The sequence below is a fragment of the Poecilia formosa genome, unplaced genomic scaffold (assembly GCF_000485575.1).
Source record: "Poecilia formosa unplaced genomic scaffold, Poecilia_formosa-5.1.2 Scaffold140, whole genome shotgun sequence".
Classification (NCBI taxonomy): Eukaryota; Metazoa; Chordata; class Actinopteri; order Cyprinodontiformes; family Poeciliidae; genus Poecilia; species Poecilia formosa.
This window is the reverse complement of record NW_006800079.1, coordinates 47,017-65,807: the sequence shown is the minus strand read 5'-3', so window position 1 is coordinate 65,807 and position 18,791 is coordinate 47,017. Positions and strand designations below refer to the sequence as shown.

The following is an 18,791-nucleotide window of genomic DNA, read 5'->3' as shown; positions in this document are numbered from 1 at the left end:
ACAGAGGGTAACATGCAACTCATTAGAAATGTTAGGGGTGGGTTATGTTATGACGGTTTTAAGGATGGGAGTTGGGAAGACAAGCACACACCTTCAGTGTGGGACACAGGCAAAGAGATCTCCATGCAAGCAGCAGACTGGGCCTTTCGGAAGGGTGGTCGGCCAGGGCCTCTGCGGGTTAGCCGTGGCCCTTCGGGACCCATTGGAATGCGAGGCTTCCCCGCCGAGCAGGGCTGAGAGGTGGGACTAGTGCAATGTCCATTGACATGATCTGTAACAACGGCAAAGCATTAGCAAACAATAGAACGGAGGGAAATGATAAATTTGTCCAACATATTGTAATCCACAGCTGCAACATCCATCTTTATAGGTCTGAAAGTAGGAAGCGAAATCAAAACATCAATTGGCCTTTTTGAATTGCCATTAGGAAGCAGTTTGGAGAATGTGTCTTTTTGTTTCTAGAATGGAAAGGCAAGTACGCTCCAGGGCCAATGAAGATGGATATGTTGCAGTGTAAGAAGAATAAAACCTGATTGTCAAGTAGGAAAATGACAGTGAAGGACAGGGGGGTGAGTGCGTGGCGAAGGGCTGAAGAGAGGTTTGAAGGTAAGTATGTGCAAGGAGAAGAAAGAGATGCTGTGTCCAAAGAAAGGAAAAGGAAAATGCAGAGTGAAATTTGTAAGTGCAGCTTCCTCGACTCTGTGCCAGTAAAGAGATTTAAAAAAATAAATAAAAACACACAAAAAACAGGGATATTTCATCTCCACTTTGTGTTTTTATCACTGTCGGCAAATTCTGTTTTTAGCAGAAGTTGTTAATTTCTTCATCTAATCACAAGCCTTAAGACATTACCAGCTAAGCTCATAATAAACCTTTAATATCTGCTCTGTTATTCCTGTGCAAATTATTTTAGTTGGAGTGGATACAGAGTCACAGATGGTGCTCACATGAAAACACTTGTTCCACGCTGGAATCGTGGCTTTGCATGTTTTCCCCATAGGGACCGCATTTGTTGCTGGCTTTGTCTTTATTTAATGGAGCGGGCCTACGGGACTGAGCATCGGAGAATAAAATAATTTGTTTAGAACTAAACCCTATTAATGAGGCAACAAAAAAGAAAGCAGGGCAGTTTGGATTGGGTGGATTCTGATGTTCAGTGTTAAACAGACACAGATCCTGTCGGGATCATCATAATTAACAGCCCCATGATACCCGTGCCTTTGTGTGTCTGTTCTCTCTTTTCCTCAGAGAAAAAATAAATAAAGCAATGCCCTTCTTAAACGACATCCTTATAATAAAACCAAGGTTAAAAGCATTTGGGGTTGATGGGAATGTCTGATGGAATTGCCTGCCTTTATTACTTTTCTCCTTCTCTCTCCGATATTCTGGTCCAGACTTTTATGAAGCTTGAGGACAAACAGCACTATGCTAATTGCTAAAAGCAGTACACACTGTGTCCTGTTTTCTGGTCTCTTTCATATGTCTGCCTTTTCAGATCTAGTTTCCCATTCAGGTGCTTTTGGCAGAAATAATCCAATTTCAAAGTGAAGATGAAAAACTCTGGGGTGCCACCCAATCCACGTGCAACACTCACATGGGTTCACAGCAGGATGGACAAATGTGGTACAGGGAGTTTTTTTCCTCAGCATGTAAAATGGGGCTAATGGGAAGTCACATGATAGTATTCATGTCTATCTGCCTGTGTGTTTTCAAACAGGGATGCAGTAACACTTGCCTGTCTCCAGATGTTGTGTTTGAAACCCTTAGTTAACCAAAATGATCTTTACCTTATCCAGAGCACACTGATCCACAAATCTACTGAAAATAAACATTTACACACATCCACACAAATCAGAAAATGTTCCATCTGACAGACTGCATCAATTTTTCCAACTACAAAGTTGCTCCTTTTCTTTAAGACGACAAAAATTGTATACCCTATTGACCTTTTTCATATTTTGACTTGCTTCAACCACAATTTTATTGCATTTTACCAGGATTTTTTTATGACAGACCAACACAAGGTCAAGCAGATCAGTGCAACGAAAGTGATAAATTATATTCAGATTTTTTGCAAATGAAAACCTGAATATTGTATCCGATTTGGATTCCCTTACTCCAATCTGTTTACAGAAATGTTTTTGACAGTCATATATATATATATATATATATATATATATATATATATATATATAGTTTTTCACCACCATTGCATTTCGCATGAAGGCCAAAATATTTCATTTTACTCTTTAAGGCTGTTTAATGTTTTATAACCCAACAATGTTTTTAACTTCTCACAAATGTTAACCTTCATCTATCTGTTGTGTTTTTTTGTTTTTTTTGTTTGCACAATACTGTTTGCTTTTTATTAACACTTTTCTTACTTTATAAAAAAAATTAAAACCATGCATCATTTTCCCTCCACTTCATCTACAACTTTGTGTTTGTCTGTTCCATAAAATCCCAATGAAATAGATTAAATTGTGTGGTTGTAATGTGATGCATGAAAAAAGTTCCTACTTGTTGTCAAGGAGAAACACCAACAAGACGGTAATTTTTTTTTACTAAAAAAACAAAACGGTTTGAACATTTTTTATTCTGGCATAAAAAGTTTCACTCTTACCATTGCTGAAAATAATATTACTGTACCTGCATTAAAAAAAAGTTTGTAATGAAGACAGTTAAAGAATAAGTAGGGACAGGCACGTTTTATGTTGAAAAGCAGAAATTGTCAGTGTGGACAGCCCATGTCATACTGCAGAAGGACAGCAAGGGAAACCCGAGATCATGATGTGTAGCAGTTAGAGATGCATGCGGGGGTGGACGCGTTGTATCTGTAATGTAGGTGATCCAGTCAAAATGAAGGAAGAACTGTTTGAGAGAGAAATGATCCAGTTACAATGAGAAAGGGCAGCGAGTGATCCAATACTGAAAAGCAACGGTTGTCGATGAAGGAAAGATTGAGGAAAACCAGAAGATGGTCCAATCATGGTAAAAGCGATAGAAAGCCTCAACTTTGAATATGAGTATGAGTTACAAAATCACCTTTATAAACACTTGCAAAATGTAGAATAAACAGACAAAGTAGATTCAAATGAAATCAAAACACGTCAAAGGGCCAAAATAGACAGACACCTCAGGCCAACAGTCTTATGGGCTGGTTGAAAAAAAAACAGAGAAAGTCATAAGGAAACGGAAAAAGTAGTGAGAAGAATAAAAAAATAAGTTCTTAAGCAACAGAAAAGCCTAAAATCTTTGAGAAAAAAAGAAAATAAACAACTTAAAGGAAATCAAGTGAAAACTGCTGGCTTTCGCCTACCGTACCAAGATCAGTCTTAAGATCTGTGGGCAGACTTAACTTTCTGCCGGGTCCCTTTACTGAAACAAAAGAATAGGAAACAAACAACCGGTTAATCCCTTCAAATGAAAATAAGTAAATAAAGGAATTAAATAAATAAGAAGAAAACAAAGCTGATGTAATCTGTGTTAAATAATGAGAAACAAAGTCCAAAAAACAAACAAAACAAAAAAAAAAAAACAGAAAACTTAATGAAACATAACTCAGTCAAATGAAGAAGGAACCAGTGCATGCAGATTTGTGCAGTCGCATAAGGCAGGCAAGATGCATGCTCTAAGGTTTTCCCAGGCCATTGTTCACATTGTTCTGCATATTGGTAACACCCAAGACTGATGTGGTGGTAGAAAACCGCTCTCTGTTGGGTGAAACGATCACTTTCACCCAACATTGAATTACTTAACATCCATTTGTTTAGTTTATTTCGAGTATTTAAAATAAAATACATTCATATCTAGTGCTTTTTATTTTCAGAGGCCTGGAATGTCTCACATGGAGGCAGAAATAAACAGAATGACACCCCATGGTGCCGATACAACAGTCACAGTCAGACACTGAAGGCAACTGAAACAGCGCAGTGAAACATTTTGCAAGCATTTTACAGTAAGTAGAGAACTGTAAAGGTTGAAGTTGAGGTGCTAAAAGTCAGTTCCATCTCAAAAAGAAGAAAAAATAAACAAGAAAAACTGATTATTATTTACTTATTTCTTCTGAATGGTTTAGTTAACACGTGGAAGACAGAAAATGGTTTTTATATGATGCCTGCTAATTTTAATGACCAGAAGAAAAATGGCATGACCATGAATTTCAAATTTTTTCTGTTTATTTTCATTTCATCTTTGTTTTCAAATTATTGGAGGAGGGCAAAAAGAGATAAAAAAAAAAATCAAAGGAGCCGATAGATTTCTTTGTGAAAAAGAAGTGGACTCAGGTTTCAATCCTTCTGCTGTTAAATGCCAAAGAAACAAAGAGTGCAGCATAGGAGGATTACCAGGGCCTAGAAATTATACAAAAAAAAAACACTAGTGTTAAAATTTTGACAAAAGTAAACTCCAGTTTATGCATGGTGGGTGGAGTTTTCTCAAGATGCTTTCGTCCAAAGATTTACCTCCAGTTCAGTGTTACCTGATACTCCAAAGATATCATCTTCTGGAAAATACTGGGAAAAAAAAAATTCTAATTATACAGAATAAATTAGAAATGTATGAGGGCATAATTTAAAGAGTCCATTTCTGACTCACTTCATTGGATTTTTTCCAACATTGAGTGCAGACCTTCAGATTAATGCTACTAATGAGATAACAGACGAGCTCTTATGTTTTTCATATATATTAAGGATCAGATGCTGCAGCAGCAATATGGAATACTGAATGTAAGAGATACAATAACAGAAAAACTATTCTCATATTAAACCTGTTGCACACAGACAGTTCTCACTGTGCAATTGCTCCTTCGCTCAACACCTCATGAAATCATGTTAATCAGAACAAACAAGTGGGGCTGATCTGATGAGCCAAGGGGCCAATCAGTGTAAAATTAAGAGTAAGCCTTTTAATTGATTGCAGTGAGTTTTTAAGACGGTGTCTTTACATTGCATGTATGTTAAACATATCGTGTCTCGCAAAAATATTCACCTTCTCTGTTTCTTTTGCATTGTTTTGCTTGCAAAACAGCTTTGAGCTATATTGGATTTGGGGTATGGCACTAAATACAAGAGATCCAGAAGGTATGGTGGTGGTAGCATCATGATGAGGTTTCATTATTGTATATTCATTGAGTTTGCAATGCTTCACAAAATATCAGCCCCCTTATTTTCTTTTCTTTGTCTTGGAAATTGAACTTATCACAGTTTTAAGGGGGAAGGGAGCATTACTAGAAGCTAGGGAAGAAAAACATTCCAAAAGTGTGATCATGAATATGCTACTTATGCATGTATGTGGACTGAAAGAGTCTTTTTCTTCCATCTCTCAAATTTCTTAATTGAAATTTTCAGGTGGTTCTTTCATCTTAACAACAGTGGGCATAGTAATTAGTTATCAATACACAAAACAGATTTAAGTTTGGAGGATCTACTGTAACTGGTGTCACAATCAGACCCCAACTCTTGCCATGAGCAAGATTAAATTCACACAACACTACAAAATTAGTGAATCAGATCTTAAATGGACTCCGTACTTAATCTGATTCTTAGTTAGATATGATTAAATGCAACAAAGCTCAACTAACAGCAAATAAGGTGAATATTTTTTATGAGACACAGTGTATGATTGGTTAGAGAAGTAGAGAAACAACAAATATTTTTTTCAGTGAACGTCAGTTGTATGGAATACATGGTAATTTTTGTGTTAAATTGTTCACCATGTCATGGTGATTTCATGTCACTTTAAACAACAGCAGTTTTTGGAGCAAATGCTTCAAATGTGATGTCAGCCGTCTTTTCTCACTCATTTGCATATCTCTATGTGAAGAAATTGCACAACAAATGATTTTCCACTGGTTGCCCTACAGCAAAAACCATCTTTAAAGTTATTTTTCTGACCCTGCTATTACTTGCTTTCTCTTTACAAATATAAAACATTTGCTCAAGGCGAAAGATAAACATTTAACTGTTCTCCAAAATGCTCTGGCAGTGCTCAACAGTTTTTTCTTCCTTTTTTTGCACTAGGCGAAAGTCGACATTTTATCTTTCCACACAGACAAGCCATCAGTTTACAGCCACATACAGTGGCTCTTAAAAACGTCTACTCTACAAAAAGTAGACTTTTTGTGTCTTAACTGAATAATGATAATTTCCACTTATCCTGTCCTGATTCCTCAATGACAGACTAATAATCACTGTTCTGAATTACATACCGTAAATCTATAAAAATGGGATGCTGACATCACATATGAGGCTAATACATGGGACTAAAACACACATTGCTAAACTGACAAACAGGGCAAGCTGTGTTAATATTCATCAGCCCTGCAATTGGCCACTCAGCGGGCTCCATGCAGTTAGTTAGAGACAAGACAAGGCGATGATGAATGTTAGCCAAGAGGACAACAAGATAAGTATGTGAGTTTATTGACACACAGACAAAGACCCCGAGCACTATGGCTCGGGAAAGGAGCTTGTCGCCTTTCAGTGGCAAAGATGAGTGACTCTAGAGGAGGCACGTTGAATAATGCCACATAGGAGCAGTATCCAACTGGAATGCAACCCCTTCCTCTTCTTCTTAAGCCCACCTGCGTCACAGCATTGGAGAGTGAGGAGGGATCCAAGGTCAAAGCCCAGGGCTGGTGCATACGGCAAACATCACTGCATGTGGAGCAGCGGAGACAATGACACCGCCCAGCAATCATCCACACAAAGCATGGAGCACACTGAAAAAACAGCCAGACACACTTTCTTCCCAGCAACACCGTGCTTGTTTACACTGCAAGCAAGCTCGTTCATGAGTCGTTCTGTTGTCACCAATGATGGCTATGGAAGGTCTGATTAAGTTTTTCCTGCTGAATCATAAAAAAGTATAGATTTATCTCAAAACCTACATAATGTTCCCTATGTCTCTGTGGTATTTCCATAACTAGAGTGCTGCAGAAGTCAGAAGTTTCACAGTGCTTTGCAAAGAGATGCAATCCCTAAACTTTTTCTCATTTTGTCACCTTACAACCACAAACTATGTTCATATTAATGGTACTTTAGGTGATACAATAAAACAATGTGGTGTAAAACGCTAACATTGTGTTGTGCATTTGCATTTAGAACCTTGTTGCTGCAATCACAGCTGCAAATCTTTTTGGGTACGTTCCCAAGAGTTTTGCACATCCATTCTTCTTTGAAATATAGCTAAAGCTTAGTCATACTGGATGAAGAGTGTCTGTGAATATCAATTTTCAAATATTTCTGGAAATTCTTAACTGGGTTTAGGTCATGGTTTCTACTGACCTTACTACCATAAGGTCCAAGCCATGCGGGTGTATGTATGGGGTCATTTTCCTACGGAAATGTGAACCTTTGCCACAGTCTCATGTTTTTGTGCATCTAAAAGGTTTTCTTGCAGAATTGCCCTTATTAACACATTAACTCTGACAAGCTTTCTTGTTCTCACCAAAGAATTGCATCTCCACACTATTATTCTGCCACTACAGCGTTTAGGAAGAGAGAGGAGGCCTGTTTCGATGCAAGTGTAGTGTTAGTTTTCTGCCAGACATGGCATTTGTCATGTTTGTCATAAAGTTACATCTTTGTGTCATTTGACTAGTCCTCATCCTTTCACATTAGTGAAGGGAAGTTCAGCTCTTTTCAGAGAACCGGTTCTGGGAGCTGTGCTCTTCTTGGCTCCCAAACATCTCCAAACGTTTATTATCACCTGCAGCCTTGTATTGATTGACTCACCTGACTGTAATGTCTATCCCCCTCTCTGTTCTCATTAGACCCTCTTTTTGTAAGGCACCACTAACAATAATTATCTTCCACCAGAGCCGTGGATCTCTGCAGCTCATACACACCTACCACATGACACTTTGCTGCTTCTCTGATTAATGGTCTAACAAGGCAGAGAATATAAATGCACATTACATTATTTGTTTTTCCTTTTAGTAAACAAATGAAATGAAAAAATGCATTTTTTTTTATTCTGCTTCATAATTATGTGCTATTTTGTGCTGATAATCATACAAAATTCTATAAAATATTTTGCAGTTTTGAATGTAAAGTGCCAAATGTTCAAAAGTTCAAGGGGAATCTGTACTTCTGAAGGGATTCACTGTATTTTTTTCTCTCCATTTTTCATCCTCTAATAGTGTTTAATTATGTCAAAGGTAATTGAAATAATTCGATTTCTGCTATCCTGTTAGTAGGGCTGCTCACAGTGTTGAAGCATAGCAAGCATGCAAGGTGAACACTGAAACAACCACCATCCTAAAACTAATGATCCCATCTTCCTCACGTATTACATGTTTGCCACAGAACAAAAACCACAAGCAGGTGTCCGTGAAGAGGCCAAGATCCGTGAGTCATCCCTCATCTTACCATTGTCCAGTAAGTAAAAGACTGGACTGCAGTGGCTGGCTCTCAGACTGGCCACAGGCTCTGGCAGGATGCGTGGATCATTGTGAAGGGAGGTTGGGTAATGAACTGAAACAGGAGAGCCAACAGAACAGACACAGACTTTTGAGGGAATCAGGGGAGAGACAAACACATTGGGTGAACTGGGGAGAAGAGAAACTTTGCAGGTAATAGACAGGAATCATATCTGAAGGTATAAAAACAAAGGCGTTAATGAGATATTTAGGAAATATTCTATTCCATCAACAGCTGACCTCTCAGCAGTCTTGATTTGCTCCCAGCATAACAATGAAAGGACTATCAATACTACCACAAGTAGAACAAAAACTACCACCAGCCACAACTACTTATAACACCACTACTTTAATGTAAATATTTTATGTGATAAACCAACTATAGCACAAACATATTTAAACATTTTTAACACAGTCGTCGTAGTGCTATATCCACAAACATTAAAAATAAACCAAACGAGTATTGCCATGTTTCTAGCCCAAGTTATTTAATAAACAATGCATCTTTTCCTCAGCTGTACTTATATTTGTTAGTCTGATATCTAAAGTCATTTTGACTGCAAAAAGTATAACTAACTGGATCCTGTGGAAACAATGACAAAGATTTGTACAGCTGATACAGTAAGCGTCACATTAACCATAGTAATTATTACTTATTCATATATAAAACTACTGAAAGTAAAATGTAAGACATTAAATTCAAAATCACACGTAGATTTTGTCAAAGGAGAATTTTTTTTTTTTAGAAATACTTATCTTAATGTTTGCAAATTCCAACATGAAAAAAAATTACAAACCATATAACCCCATTTTACAACTAGACAATGTAATATTTACCTTATCGTCAATCATGTTTCTTCTTTGTATATTAATGTTTTGTTCCTAATGCTGTGGCATTCAAAGATCATTTCAGGTAATTTTTTAGAGATTCAGTAATGCAATGTATTTGCGTACAACCATCTCAGTAATGGTACTCTAAGGAAAACTAATAGGTCATTGATTATACCAAGACAGTGTATTTATTGCATATTTTTAGTATGTTATATCATTAGTTTTAGACCAGGATCCAACCAGAAACTACTACACAGAATTCAAAACATGCCATACAAAGATGTTATGTCAATGTCTCATTGTCTATTTGTTTTGTATTTTCACATTCAGAGAAGCCGGTTTACTCTGGACTGACTTATTTTGCATGAAGGCTGGACTGACATGACTTGCGCCTCTCATGATAGCAGCTGTGTTATGTTTGTGCTGCTTTGTTTTTCAAACATTGGTTAAATTTTTGGTGCAGGTGTTGTATGTTTGGACGATTATTCCCTCTGGTTTTGGATGATGTGCCACTTTTGGACAGCTACTACGATATGTATCCATGGCAACGAGGTATGCTTTGTCTACCTGGGAGATGCTGGCTAGCATCTCGAAAGCTCAAACAATGCCTGACCTCTGACCCCAAATCCCTCAGAAGTTGAACAGGAGGCTTCATGGATGCTGAGAGAGAAGGAAGAAATTCAAACCGTCTCTGCCATCCATCACAATAGACAGGGATTATATTAGTAAGCATCTAACTAATATAATATAGTTATACCATATTGATGTTATACCAACATGGTATAACATCAATATAGTTGTACCATATTGATGGTATAACTATGTTATATTATAATATAATGGTGTTTTTCTCTCCATGTTTCTCTTAAAATATATTTTCTGTTTAAAAGAAGAAAACAAAAATGTTCAATTAGCATTTTTTATCTTTGTTATGGAAATAGAGACATTGATTTATGTGTACTGTCACACTTCAAATGGAGTCAGTGCGACAGGGAGGGAGGGCTGAGTGCCCTGATATACAATGATTGACTTACAGGTGGAGTAAAATATTTACTTATTCTCATGAAACGGTTGATAAAATGGGATTTATTCTTGATGGATAGAGTCTTTATTTTCTCAAAACTCTATTTTTTAATCCTTTTCCAAAGTTTTTCTCTTGGTAATAAAATTATTATAACTTTGAAACAGTGTATATTTGAGGAAAATGAAAATTTTTTCCTTGGATTGTTGAGTTTCAGCAAAATATCTTACTTTGATATAATTCTGCATAGTTGTTTTGTTCTATTATTATTAAGTGGTCTGAGGTTTCTCACAATTAATTGCATGGAAGTTTCAGGTTTGAAGGACTTCTGCTGAATTTATCCTTCTAGGTCCAGTTCCCATCAGCCACGTCCCACCTTATTAGACTGACTGAGGGTCGGCTATAAACCCTACAATGGGTACTTGTGGCTTGAAATTCACAAGAAAAAAGGTAACACATAACTCCAAAACCACTGACCCCTGGAAGTAAGAAGAGGCATAATGTACAAGGTGTGGAGGGAGACAATGTGCAGTCAGCGGACATGCCAATTACTGCATCTTATGGCAACAGAAAGATAAGAAAAATGTCAGAACAGAGAGATGAAGATTTGTTAAGAAGAAATCTACAACTACGCTTGGAGTTACCGACACATGGGGTGAATAAGGACAATTGCTGACTTGCCTAATAAGCTGTCTGAGGGTGTGTACGGCTTTGAGCAGACACAGCAAACCTGGTTTGCCAGGGGCAGAGAAGTAGCATCTAATAGCCACCAAGAAGAGTGGCAGTGTGTATTCATCCAGAGAAAACAGGCCGTGAACTCTCAGTCTGCCAAGCAGAGCACAGCTGTGCCGTCTAATATCACTGGAACAATAACACGTTTCTGTGTGTTTTTTTTAATCATTCTTCAATTAATTTGCAACAGGTATGGAGATGCAGGGGAAATAATTCTTAAGGTGATCATATTAATTTTCATCCTGTAATTCTAATGGTATAAAATGGTCTTTATCTGCTTTATGCGTATGCTCTCCTATCGACAAAATGTGAATCAGAGATGTTCACGCAGTGTCATGTCCTACATACATATACCTGTGCTTTTCATCCATCTATACATACATCATGTCTTCTTTTCATTAACCAATGACAAGCCTGTTGTTACAGTGAATGTCCGTGACCTAGACGACGAGACAGCTGTGAAAGACGTGGTATCACAAAAGAAAAGAACATCTTGTCCTAGACACGTTATTTTGTCCTTGTGGTCTCAACAGAAGGCAAGGCTGGTGAGTACACATGTGAAAACAGGCTGCTTAAGGTTGAAAGACCTTAAGCAGCCTGTTTGTCATTAAAAACAACTCCAATGTGGCTCAATCAAAGAAAAAAGGGCCAAAATTCTTCCATAGAAAGTTCAAATTTGCAAGTTACCTCAAATGCACCATAGCACTTCTTTAACAGTTTAGGTGGCAATTAGATTTTCAGATAAATATCATCAATTTACAATTATTATTGACAGAAATTTGTTTGATGATCCGAGCCACTTAAACATGTCGAAACACAAAAACAGCATACATTTGAAAATTGGGAAAAAACCTTTTTAGAAAATTGAAGAACAGACGCTGAGATTTCTCCTGCTACTTCACACAAACCAACAGATTAGGAGCTTAGCCCAAGGACACCTCAGTACATGGAGTGGGAAGACTGAGAAGACCACCAACCCGTCAATTGACAGAGAAGTTTCTCCCTATCCACTTCTGATCTGCTAGACAACTGAAAGGGCAGACATTTCATAGTCTAATTTATGCATTATACCCTAATCAAGAGATTCCAGTTTCTTCGTTCCAGTTGGACACCCTGAGATGTGGAGTGGGCCGACTGAGATCAAACTGCCAACCTTTCAATTGGCAAATGTTTTCCTTTTTAATGACTGTCAACGTGCTACTACTGTTCGTTTCCCAGTAAACCTGTAACACACTGCTTCATATTCTTATTGTTATTCTCCACATGCAGCACTGTTATTTATTATACACACACGTACATGCTGATGAGCATATTAGGGTAATGCAGGGCTCAGTGTCTTGCCAGAAGACACTTTGAAGCATGAAGGACAATTTAACGGGCCGTACTGAGCCGACAACCTTCCAATTGGTGGGTGACCAGTTGAACACTCAAGCCACAGCTGCCAGAGTTGATGCCAGCTCGTTCTTTCTGAGTAAGCCCCTCAGGGTCTGCCATTTTGGAACCGGCCACAACATCAGATAAGCTAGAACTATACAGCACACTTGCCCCCCAAAACAGAGCACTACCAAAAAGAGGCCTTGAAGAGATAACTGCACCCTTGGCTTTCTGAGGACAGCGGAGGGAAGAAAAGCTGAAGTTTTGACGCTGAAAATTGTGTCAGGTGAGTGGCCCCTTTTAAAGTGATTTAAAGGCCCAGATCTGTGGGGGTCTGTCAGGATAGAATCTAACAAAACAACATGCCTCAAAGCCAAGCAGGATCATCACCTGTTTGGACAGGTGCAAAGATGAGGTGTTGGCAGCTGGGCAGGAGGGCAGCAGCTGTGGTCCTGATGGCTGGTCGTCAAAACACTACGCTTTTTCAGAATGAAATAAAAGGTTCCCATCATGGCACAATTCCCAAAAGTCTAATTTCTCTGCAAAGTGAAATATATCGACAACCTACACATAACGATACCTTTAAGTTATCCACATTCACATGTTTGATAAACAATGACTCAATCCTGTCACACAGAGGTCCGCCTTGGCGAACCTGTATCTGGGAGAACAAACTAGATTTTACTGCAACTCTCTCTTATTTCGTTGATGTAACATTTTCAGTCCAAAACATCCTCAACTCTCCTTAGCGGTTCCCAAGAAATTGCTGGACATAACCTCACAGACAGCCAAAGTTTTAAATTAACCACTATCTGTTGAAAGGTCTCAGAAATTGAGTGCAATTTCCTGAGATGTGAAAAGATTCTTAAATTGTTCCTTGTCTCATCAAAAAGAAGAATCAGACTGGAATAAATTGGCCATCAAGGCAAATATTAGAAAGGATTTCTCACTGACAGAGATTATAGAAGCAGCATCATTGCTGAAACAGGCTCTCAAAAATAGATTTTTTTGATGACACACCACTTTATTGGGTGGCATCACATTACTCTGTATTATATTTCCTAATATTCATTCTCATCCCTGCTGATCAGTCCATTTTATATGATTCCATTCTCAATGACACCTACAATCAGGCATTTTCTTCATATTCCTCATCATCATTTTGCCTGTGTTTGACAACAATTACTTGAAACTAAGAAAAGCAATAAATATGTTTCTAAGTATCAAAGTCTGATACTTTTAAGTCACAGAATCTTGTTTTCTGTTACTCATAATGTTCATTTATCTATCAGTGGTCATAATGTTAAGGCAGGTCAAATATTTAAAGTTAAGAAAGTCCTGTTTTAACAAAATGAGCAAGCCTGTTAGTCTCTTTACCACAGTCACATCCACTGACAAAACCATTCTGACCTTTAAGTCCCGAAGTAAAATGTCTCGTTATGACTAACACAAAAGCACCTCCACAATGCACCCCCTTTTTTCTCTCCAACATGCAAAAACTCAACAAACTGCAATCAAGCCACCGAGTACTTTAATCAAACATCCATACCGCAAAAACATTCAGTAGCCCACGTCAGTGGTTTGACCCTGCTTTTCTGTACGGTGTCATGTTTCTAATGAAAGAGACAAGATAATGAATAGAACATCACCTGTATGCATACACAGACTGCTGGGATATATGGATCGTTACACAATTACACCTTTCAGAAGGCAAACCTCTTTCATCATAGATCCTGTATAATCTAAAACAAGCAGCTCCCTCTCAGACGCCAGCAAACACTTAATAGACAGGAGATTAGAAGAGTTTTTAAATGATACAGTATAAATAGGACTAAAACAGCTCAAAGAAAAAAGAGGGTTATATAAACTGAGACCTTACCAGCCCACCTTCAAAAACGTGATTATAACCACAGCTGCTAGATGCTCTATCAACTTCAGATGACAAGTCAAAGATGCACATAGAAAGAGGATGAAAAGATGATTGGGGGACTTTTTTGCTTTCTTACCTTTGTGGAAACATAATTCTGCTGGATTAAAGAAATGAAAGAAAATAACAGCTGCGGTTGTGGAAAAACACATCAGATATTCTACTCCACTTCCATCACCTTTGTGACTTTTTAATCAAAGACTTCCAGCTAATCCCACAGAACGTGAGCTGCCATTTTAAACAGCTGCCACGCTCATCAAGTGAAGATGCTCATGTGATGGGTGAAGTGGCCGAGGGCTGTAATACAAGTTAAAAGTCAACAGCAACCCAGCATAGTTTCAAAGTGCAAGCAATGAAACAGATGCAAACTTTGAGCAAGAACTAGGTAGATGCAAGTCCAGCTGTGTTGCGTGTGTGTGTGTGTGTGTGTGTAGGCATGTGTGGGTAGGTTACCTGAAGTGGGCGACTTGCTTCTTTCCATGTCTATGGACTGCTGGTTGTCAGTGAGTTCAGTAAGGCCTGCCACAGCCAATCACAGCCAAGAGGAAGAGAAGACACACATTCAGTCAAAACTTTCTGTAAGCATTTTATTAATACAGATGAATCATTAAAAAAGCAAATTTGTATCAGCCACACAAAACTTTTAAAAGAGATATTTATACTTATTTATTGGCACCTCTACTGTAGATGTAGGGATAGAAATGCTATAGAAATGTCTACTTTGTGATTTGAATGCAACCATTTATCTGAATGATGTCCAATCCATCCTCACCTTAAAACATTTGCTTAACTCTATAACTCTTTACTCTATAATCTATTCTGAAAATGCTCCAAGTGGGTTGCATCTGAAAAAAAAAGGTTGAATATGTGTGAAAGCACTTTAGTATCACAATTAATGGAGGAGCTGTGATGCTGTGGGCCTGCATCTCTTCCAAAGACCCTGGGAACATCTGTTTAAACACATCACCTCATGAACTCTGAAACACCGGGGCATGCAAAAAAGAGCAAGACTGTCACTCAATCGTTCAACAAGATAACTGTTCAAAATATATGACCAAACCAACACAGAAAGTCTAACTTTCCTCAACTGACATCACAGTCCTTAAGCCTAAATCCCAAAGAAAACCAATGGAATCAAGTGGACAGAAGTAAGCATCAGAGAGGACCAGGGATTTTTGATGATCTAGAGAAATAGTGAAAACACGTCAGTATCGGACTCTGTGTGCTCCAACTTTGTGAAATCTCACGGGGAGAAGACTTTGCACTGACCTGGGGAAACGGGTTCTACAAAGTATCAAGGGCTTGACAAACCTGTTTGTCCCTGTGCACACAAGTCACTGCAGACAAGCATCCATCCTATTTTGACCATTTTAAACTTAGCTAAACAATGGCGTTCCCCTCAGAGATGGACAGCTTTCAATACAATCCCTTAGGAGCTGAAAATGCACTGGTTTCAGTGTTTCCACAGAAGAGAACAAGAAAATAATTACAAGAAAAAACAAAGTGATTTCGGACCAGAATGTGAATACAGTGTCTGAATCCTTGTTTCCTCTGAGAAATCAATGCTCCACACTGTGAAAGCAGCTGTTCTCTCCCCACTGCATTTCTTAAAAACAAGATTTGTTGGGGTTTTTTCTGACTATGATCTGATTCTTTGTTTTTATTATCTGCTGTGTGTTTGTCTCTACCCTCTGACACTGACTATTATTGTCCCTGTTGGTGCGCATATCCAACATGATACTTGAAATTATGCTGCATGTGGCTGTCCTCAGAGAGGTATCTGTGGGTGGGTGATGGAATTACGCCATGAAGTGGAGTGGACAGTAGAGGACACTAGGAGGTAACAATTAAGCCTTAACAGCAGGGTGACAATAATGTTGCTGTGCTTTTGTTAAAACCAATTATTTCTTAATGTGGGATTTCCCCCCCCTTTAAATAAATCAGCTTAAAGCACATTGGATTGACTTGTTGCTGAAGTATGCTATACAAATACACTTTACCTCGTCTAAAAGTTGAATTTTTCTACAAATTTTCCAATGTGTATAGGTCTACACCTCCTTATCAGTGATGCCAATAAATATAAAAGTACTTATTGAATATAATTATTGTCAATAAATAAATGACATTAAAATCAAGTTTTTTTTTAGTGCTGGTTGAAACTTTAATTTTATGTTAACGGGGACTACATTTTCTCCACAAGGATCAGAGTGGCTGATTGTCAGTGTGACCTGCACTACAGCCTGATTAAAATAGGGAACTACTTTTGGCGCAAAAAAATTACACCGAGATGTAAATGTGGACTTAATTTAGTTTATATAGCACGTAGTGCAAATCACACTTTAAAGTGACCTAGACAAACAAACAAAACACAAACCAAACACAAGTCCAATCAAAATCTGATTGCATGCAGCAAGCACAGGTCAAAATGCAGTCATTTCTCTTTCAAAAAAAAAAAAAAATCAAAACAAACCACATCTGCTCACATAACTACACCCTGATCTCACTGTCAAGGTTTGCTGTGTGATATGCATTCGCTGTGGGCTCATTAAAAGCCTCACTGAGTCGTCACAAATTTCCAATAATTAAATTATTTCCCACTCAGTCAAAAGTTCTAACAAACCGTCTAATTTTGTCTCAGTGAATGTCTAAAGACTTGACAGACAGTTCGACTGAAAGGTTTCAGTAAAACATTTTTATTGGATAGATCAAGAATTTATGTCAAACTGTATCCCACAAAGAATAAATCATACACATAAATTTCAATCCAGTGCAGGAACAATTCAAGTTTCAAAGTTTAATGTAGTTAAAATATACATCACTTGAAGCCTAGAATATTTATAATTTGCTCTTGCTAAACTCAAGACTTTTTCTTTCTCTCTTTCCTGCAAAGAACATAATTTAGACATGACTGAAACTGAAGTAGTCCTCTGCAGTGGCTTTCACAAAGATTCCTACTCCTTAAAAGGTTTCCCATTTGGCTTGTTGCAACGAAAACCCTCAATGTATTTCACTAGGATTTTATGTGATAGAGCAACAGAGAGTAACATACCTTTGTCAAGTGGAATGAAAACACACAATTAAGCCCAAAGTTATTTTCCTTTAATCAAAAACATGGAGCCTGATGTTAAATTAAACAGATATCTCTCAAAAGATAATAAAACAAAAGTTGGAAAAGAACAATTTCAGTTTTTCTTTAGAGCTTATTAAAAATGGCATTTCAAAAATGATTTACACTCTTCTTAATGACTACTTAGGTTTGATCAGCGTCAGCTGGAGACTCTGGCAGGATTCCCAGATAATATGACTTCTAGTCAAACTGACCATATGGGTTAACTTAAACACTTTAAGGAGTATCATTTTTGAGAATAATTTTGGGCTTAAGTGTAACGTTTCCAAAAATTTTCAGACATAAAAATCTAAAATGTGGCATGCATTTGCACTGAGCCTCCTTTACTCTGACATCCCAAAATAAAAGTAAGTGCAACCAGCAGATTCCAGAAGTAAACTAATCAGTGATTGGCTTATAAACCAATATTCAAAGTTTTGGAAATCTTCTATCAAAGTTAAGTCAATTTTCTAAAAATGGAAAGGAAAAAGCACAACTTTAAGACCTATACAGACATGTTTGTCCATCAAAACTGATTGGCTAGGCAAGGATATTATTATTCAAAGAAGCAGAAGAGACTTCCTTGGGGCTCTGGAGGAATCAATATAGTAACTTATGCACTCATATCTGGCCTATGTGTTAGAGAGGATAAAAAGAAAGTCAGTGTCGAACGAAAGCTACAAGAAATACACAAGAATTTAATTTTTGACAAACCATGGCAGAAAAAATTCTGGTCAGTGTCTGGAGGTGAAAAGCTATAAGAATCTGATTCTCCAAGCTATGGTTCTTAGGGGCGAATACAAATGCATACCACACTTTTCAGATTTTTATTGAAACACAAATTACATTTTCTTTCGAGATCACAATTATGCACCGTTTTGTCCGGGTCTATCAGATAAATCCCTCAACAAAACACATTGAAGTTTGTGCCGATAATGTCACAAAAGATTCAAGGCCCAGGAATGCCTTTGAAAGTCACATGGCACAATTTTCTTTCGGATTTGCTATTATGCTGAAAAATAGGTTTTAGACTATTTCTTCAACTTGTTGCTTCGGAATGTGTCCAAATCTGTTCCTATGTCTGTCCTCTCCACAAAAAACCTATTAGAGACTCACCCACCCAGCCAACCCCCTCCACTCACACACATTCACAGAGTTCTTTCACGCCAGCCTTTACTGTAGGAAGGCCCGACTTACTCTGATAGGATGTACGGATCCTTTTCTTTGAATCTGAATAAAAGTTAGACAGGCCGCGCATGCAATGCTCTGTCAGGCAGGCCCCACATGCCCACATCAGCAGCCACAGAGTCACCAATAGGTGGAGGAGGAGGGGGCAGGAGGAGGAGGAGAAGGGATGAAGGGGAGAGGAGGAAGAGAT

General features: G+C 37.9%; 1 protein-coding gene across 1 annotated transcript in view; it reads right to left on the bottom strand.

Annotated features, from left to right (window-relative positions):
• stxbp5l (syntaxin binding protein 5L) overlaps positions 1–18,791 on the bottom strand; it is a gene marked incomplete at its 5' end in the record, with an annotated part of 78,663 nt that overhangs the window by 17,856 nt on the left and 42,016 nt on the right. Inside the window, 5 exons of the mRNA XM_016676711.1 lie at positions 92–271; positions 3,325–3,378; positions 8,373–8,477; positions 14,761–14,826; positions 18,611–18,679. Of these exons, the coding sequence (XP_016532197.1) occupies positions 92–271; positions 3,325–3,378; positions 8,373–8,477; positions 14,761–14,826; positions 18,611–18,679 (474 nt within the window). The remainder of the gene's footprint in view (positions 1–91; positions 272–3,324; positions 3,379–8,372; positions 8,478–14,760; positions 14,827–18,610; positions 18,680–18,791) is intronic.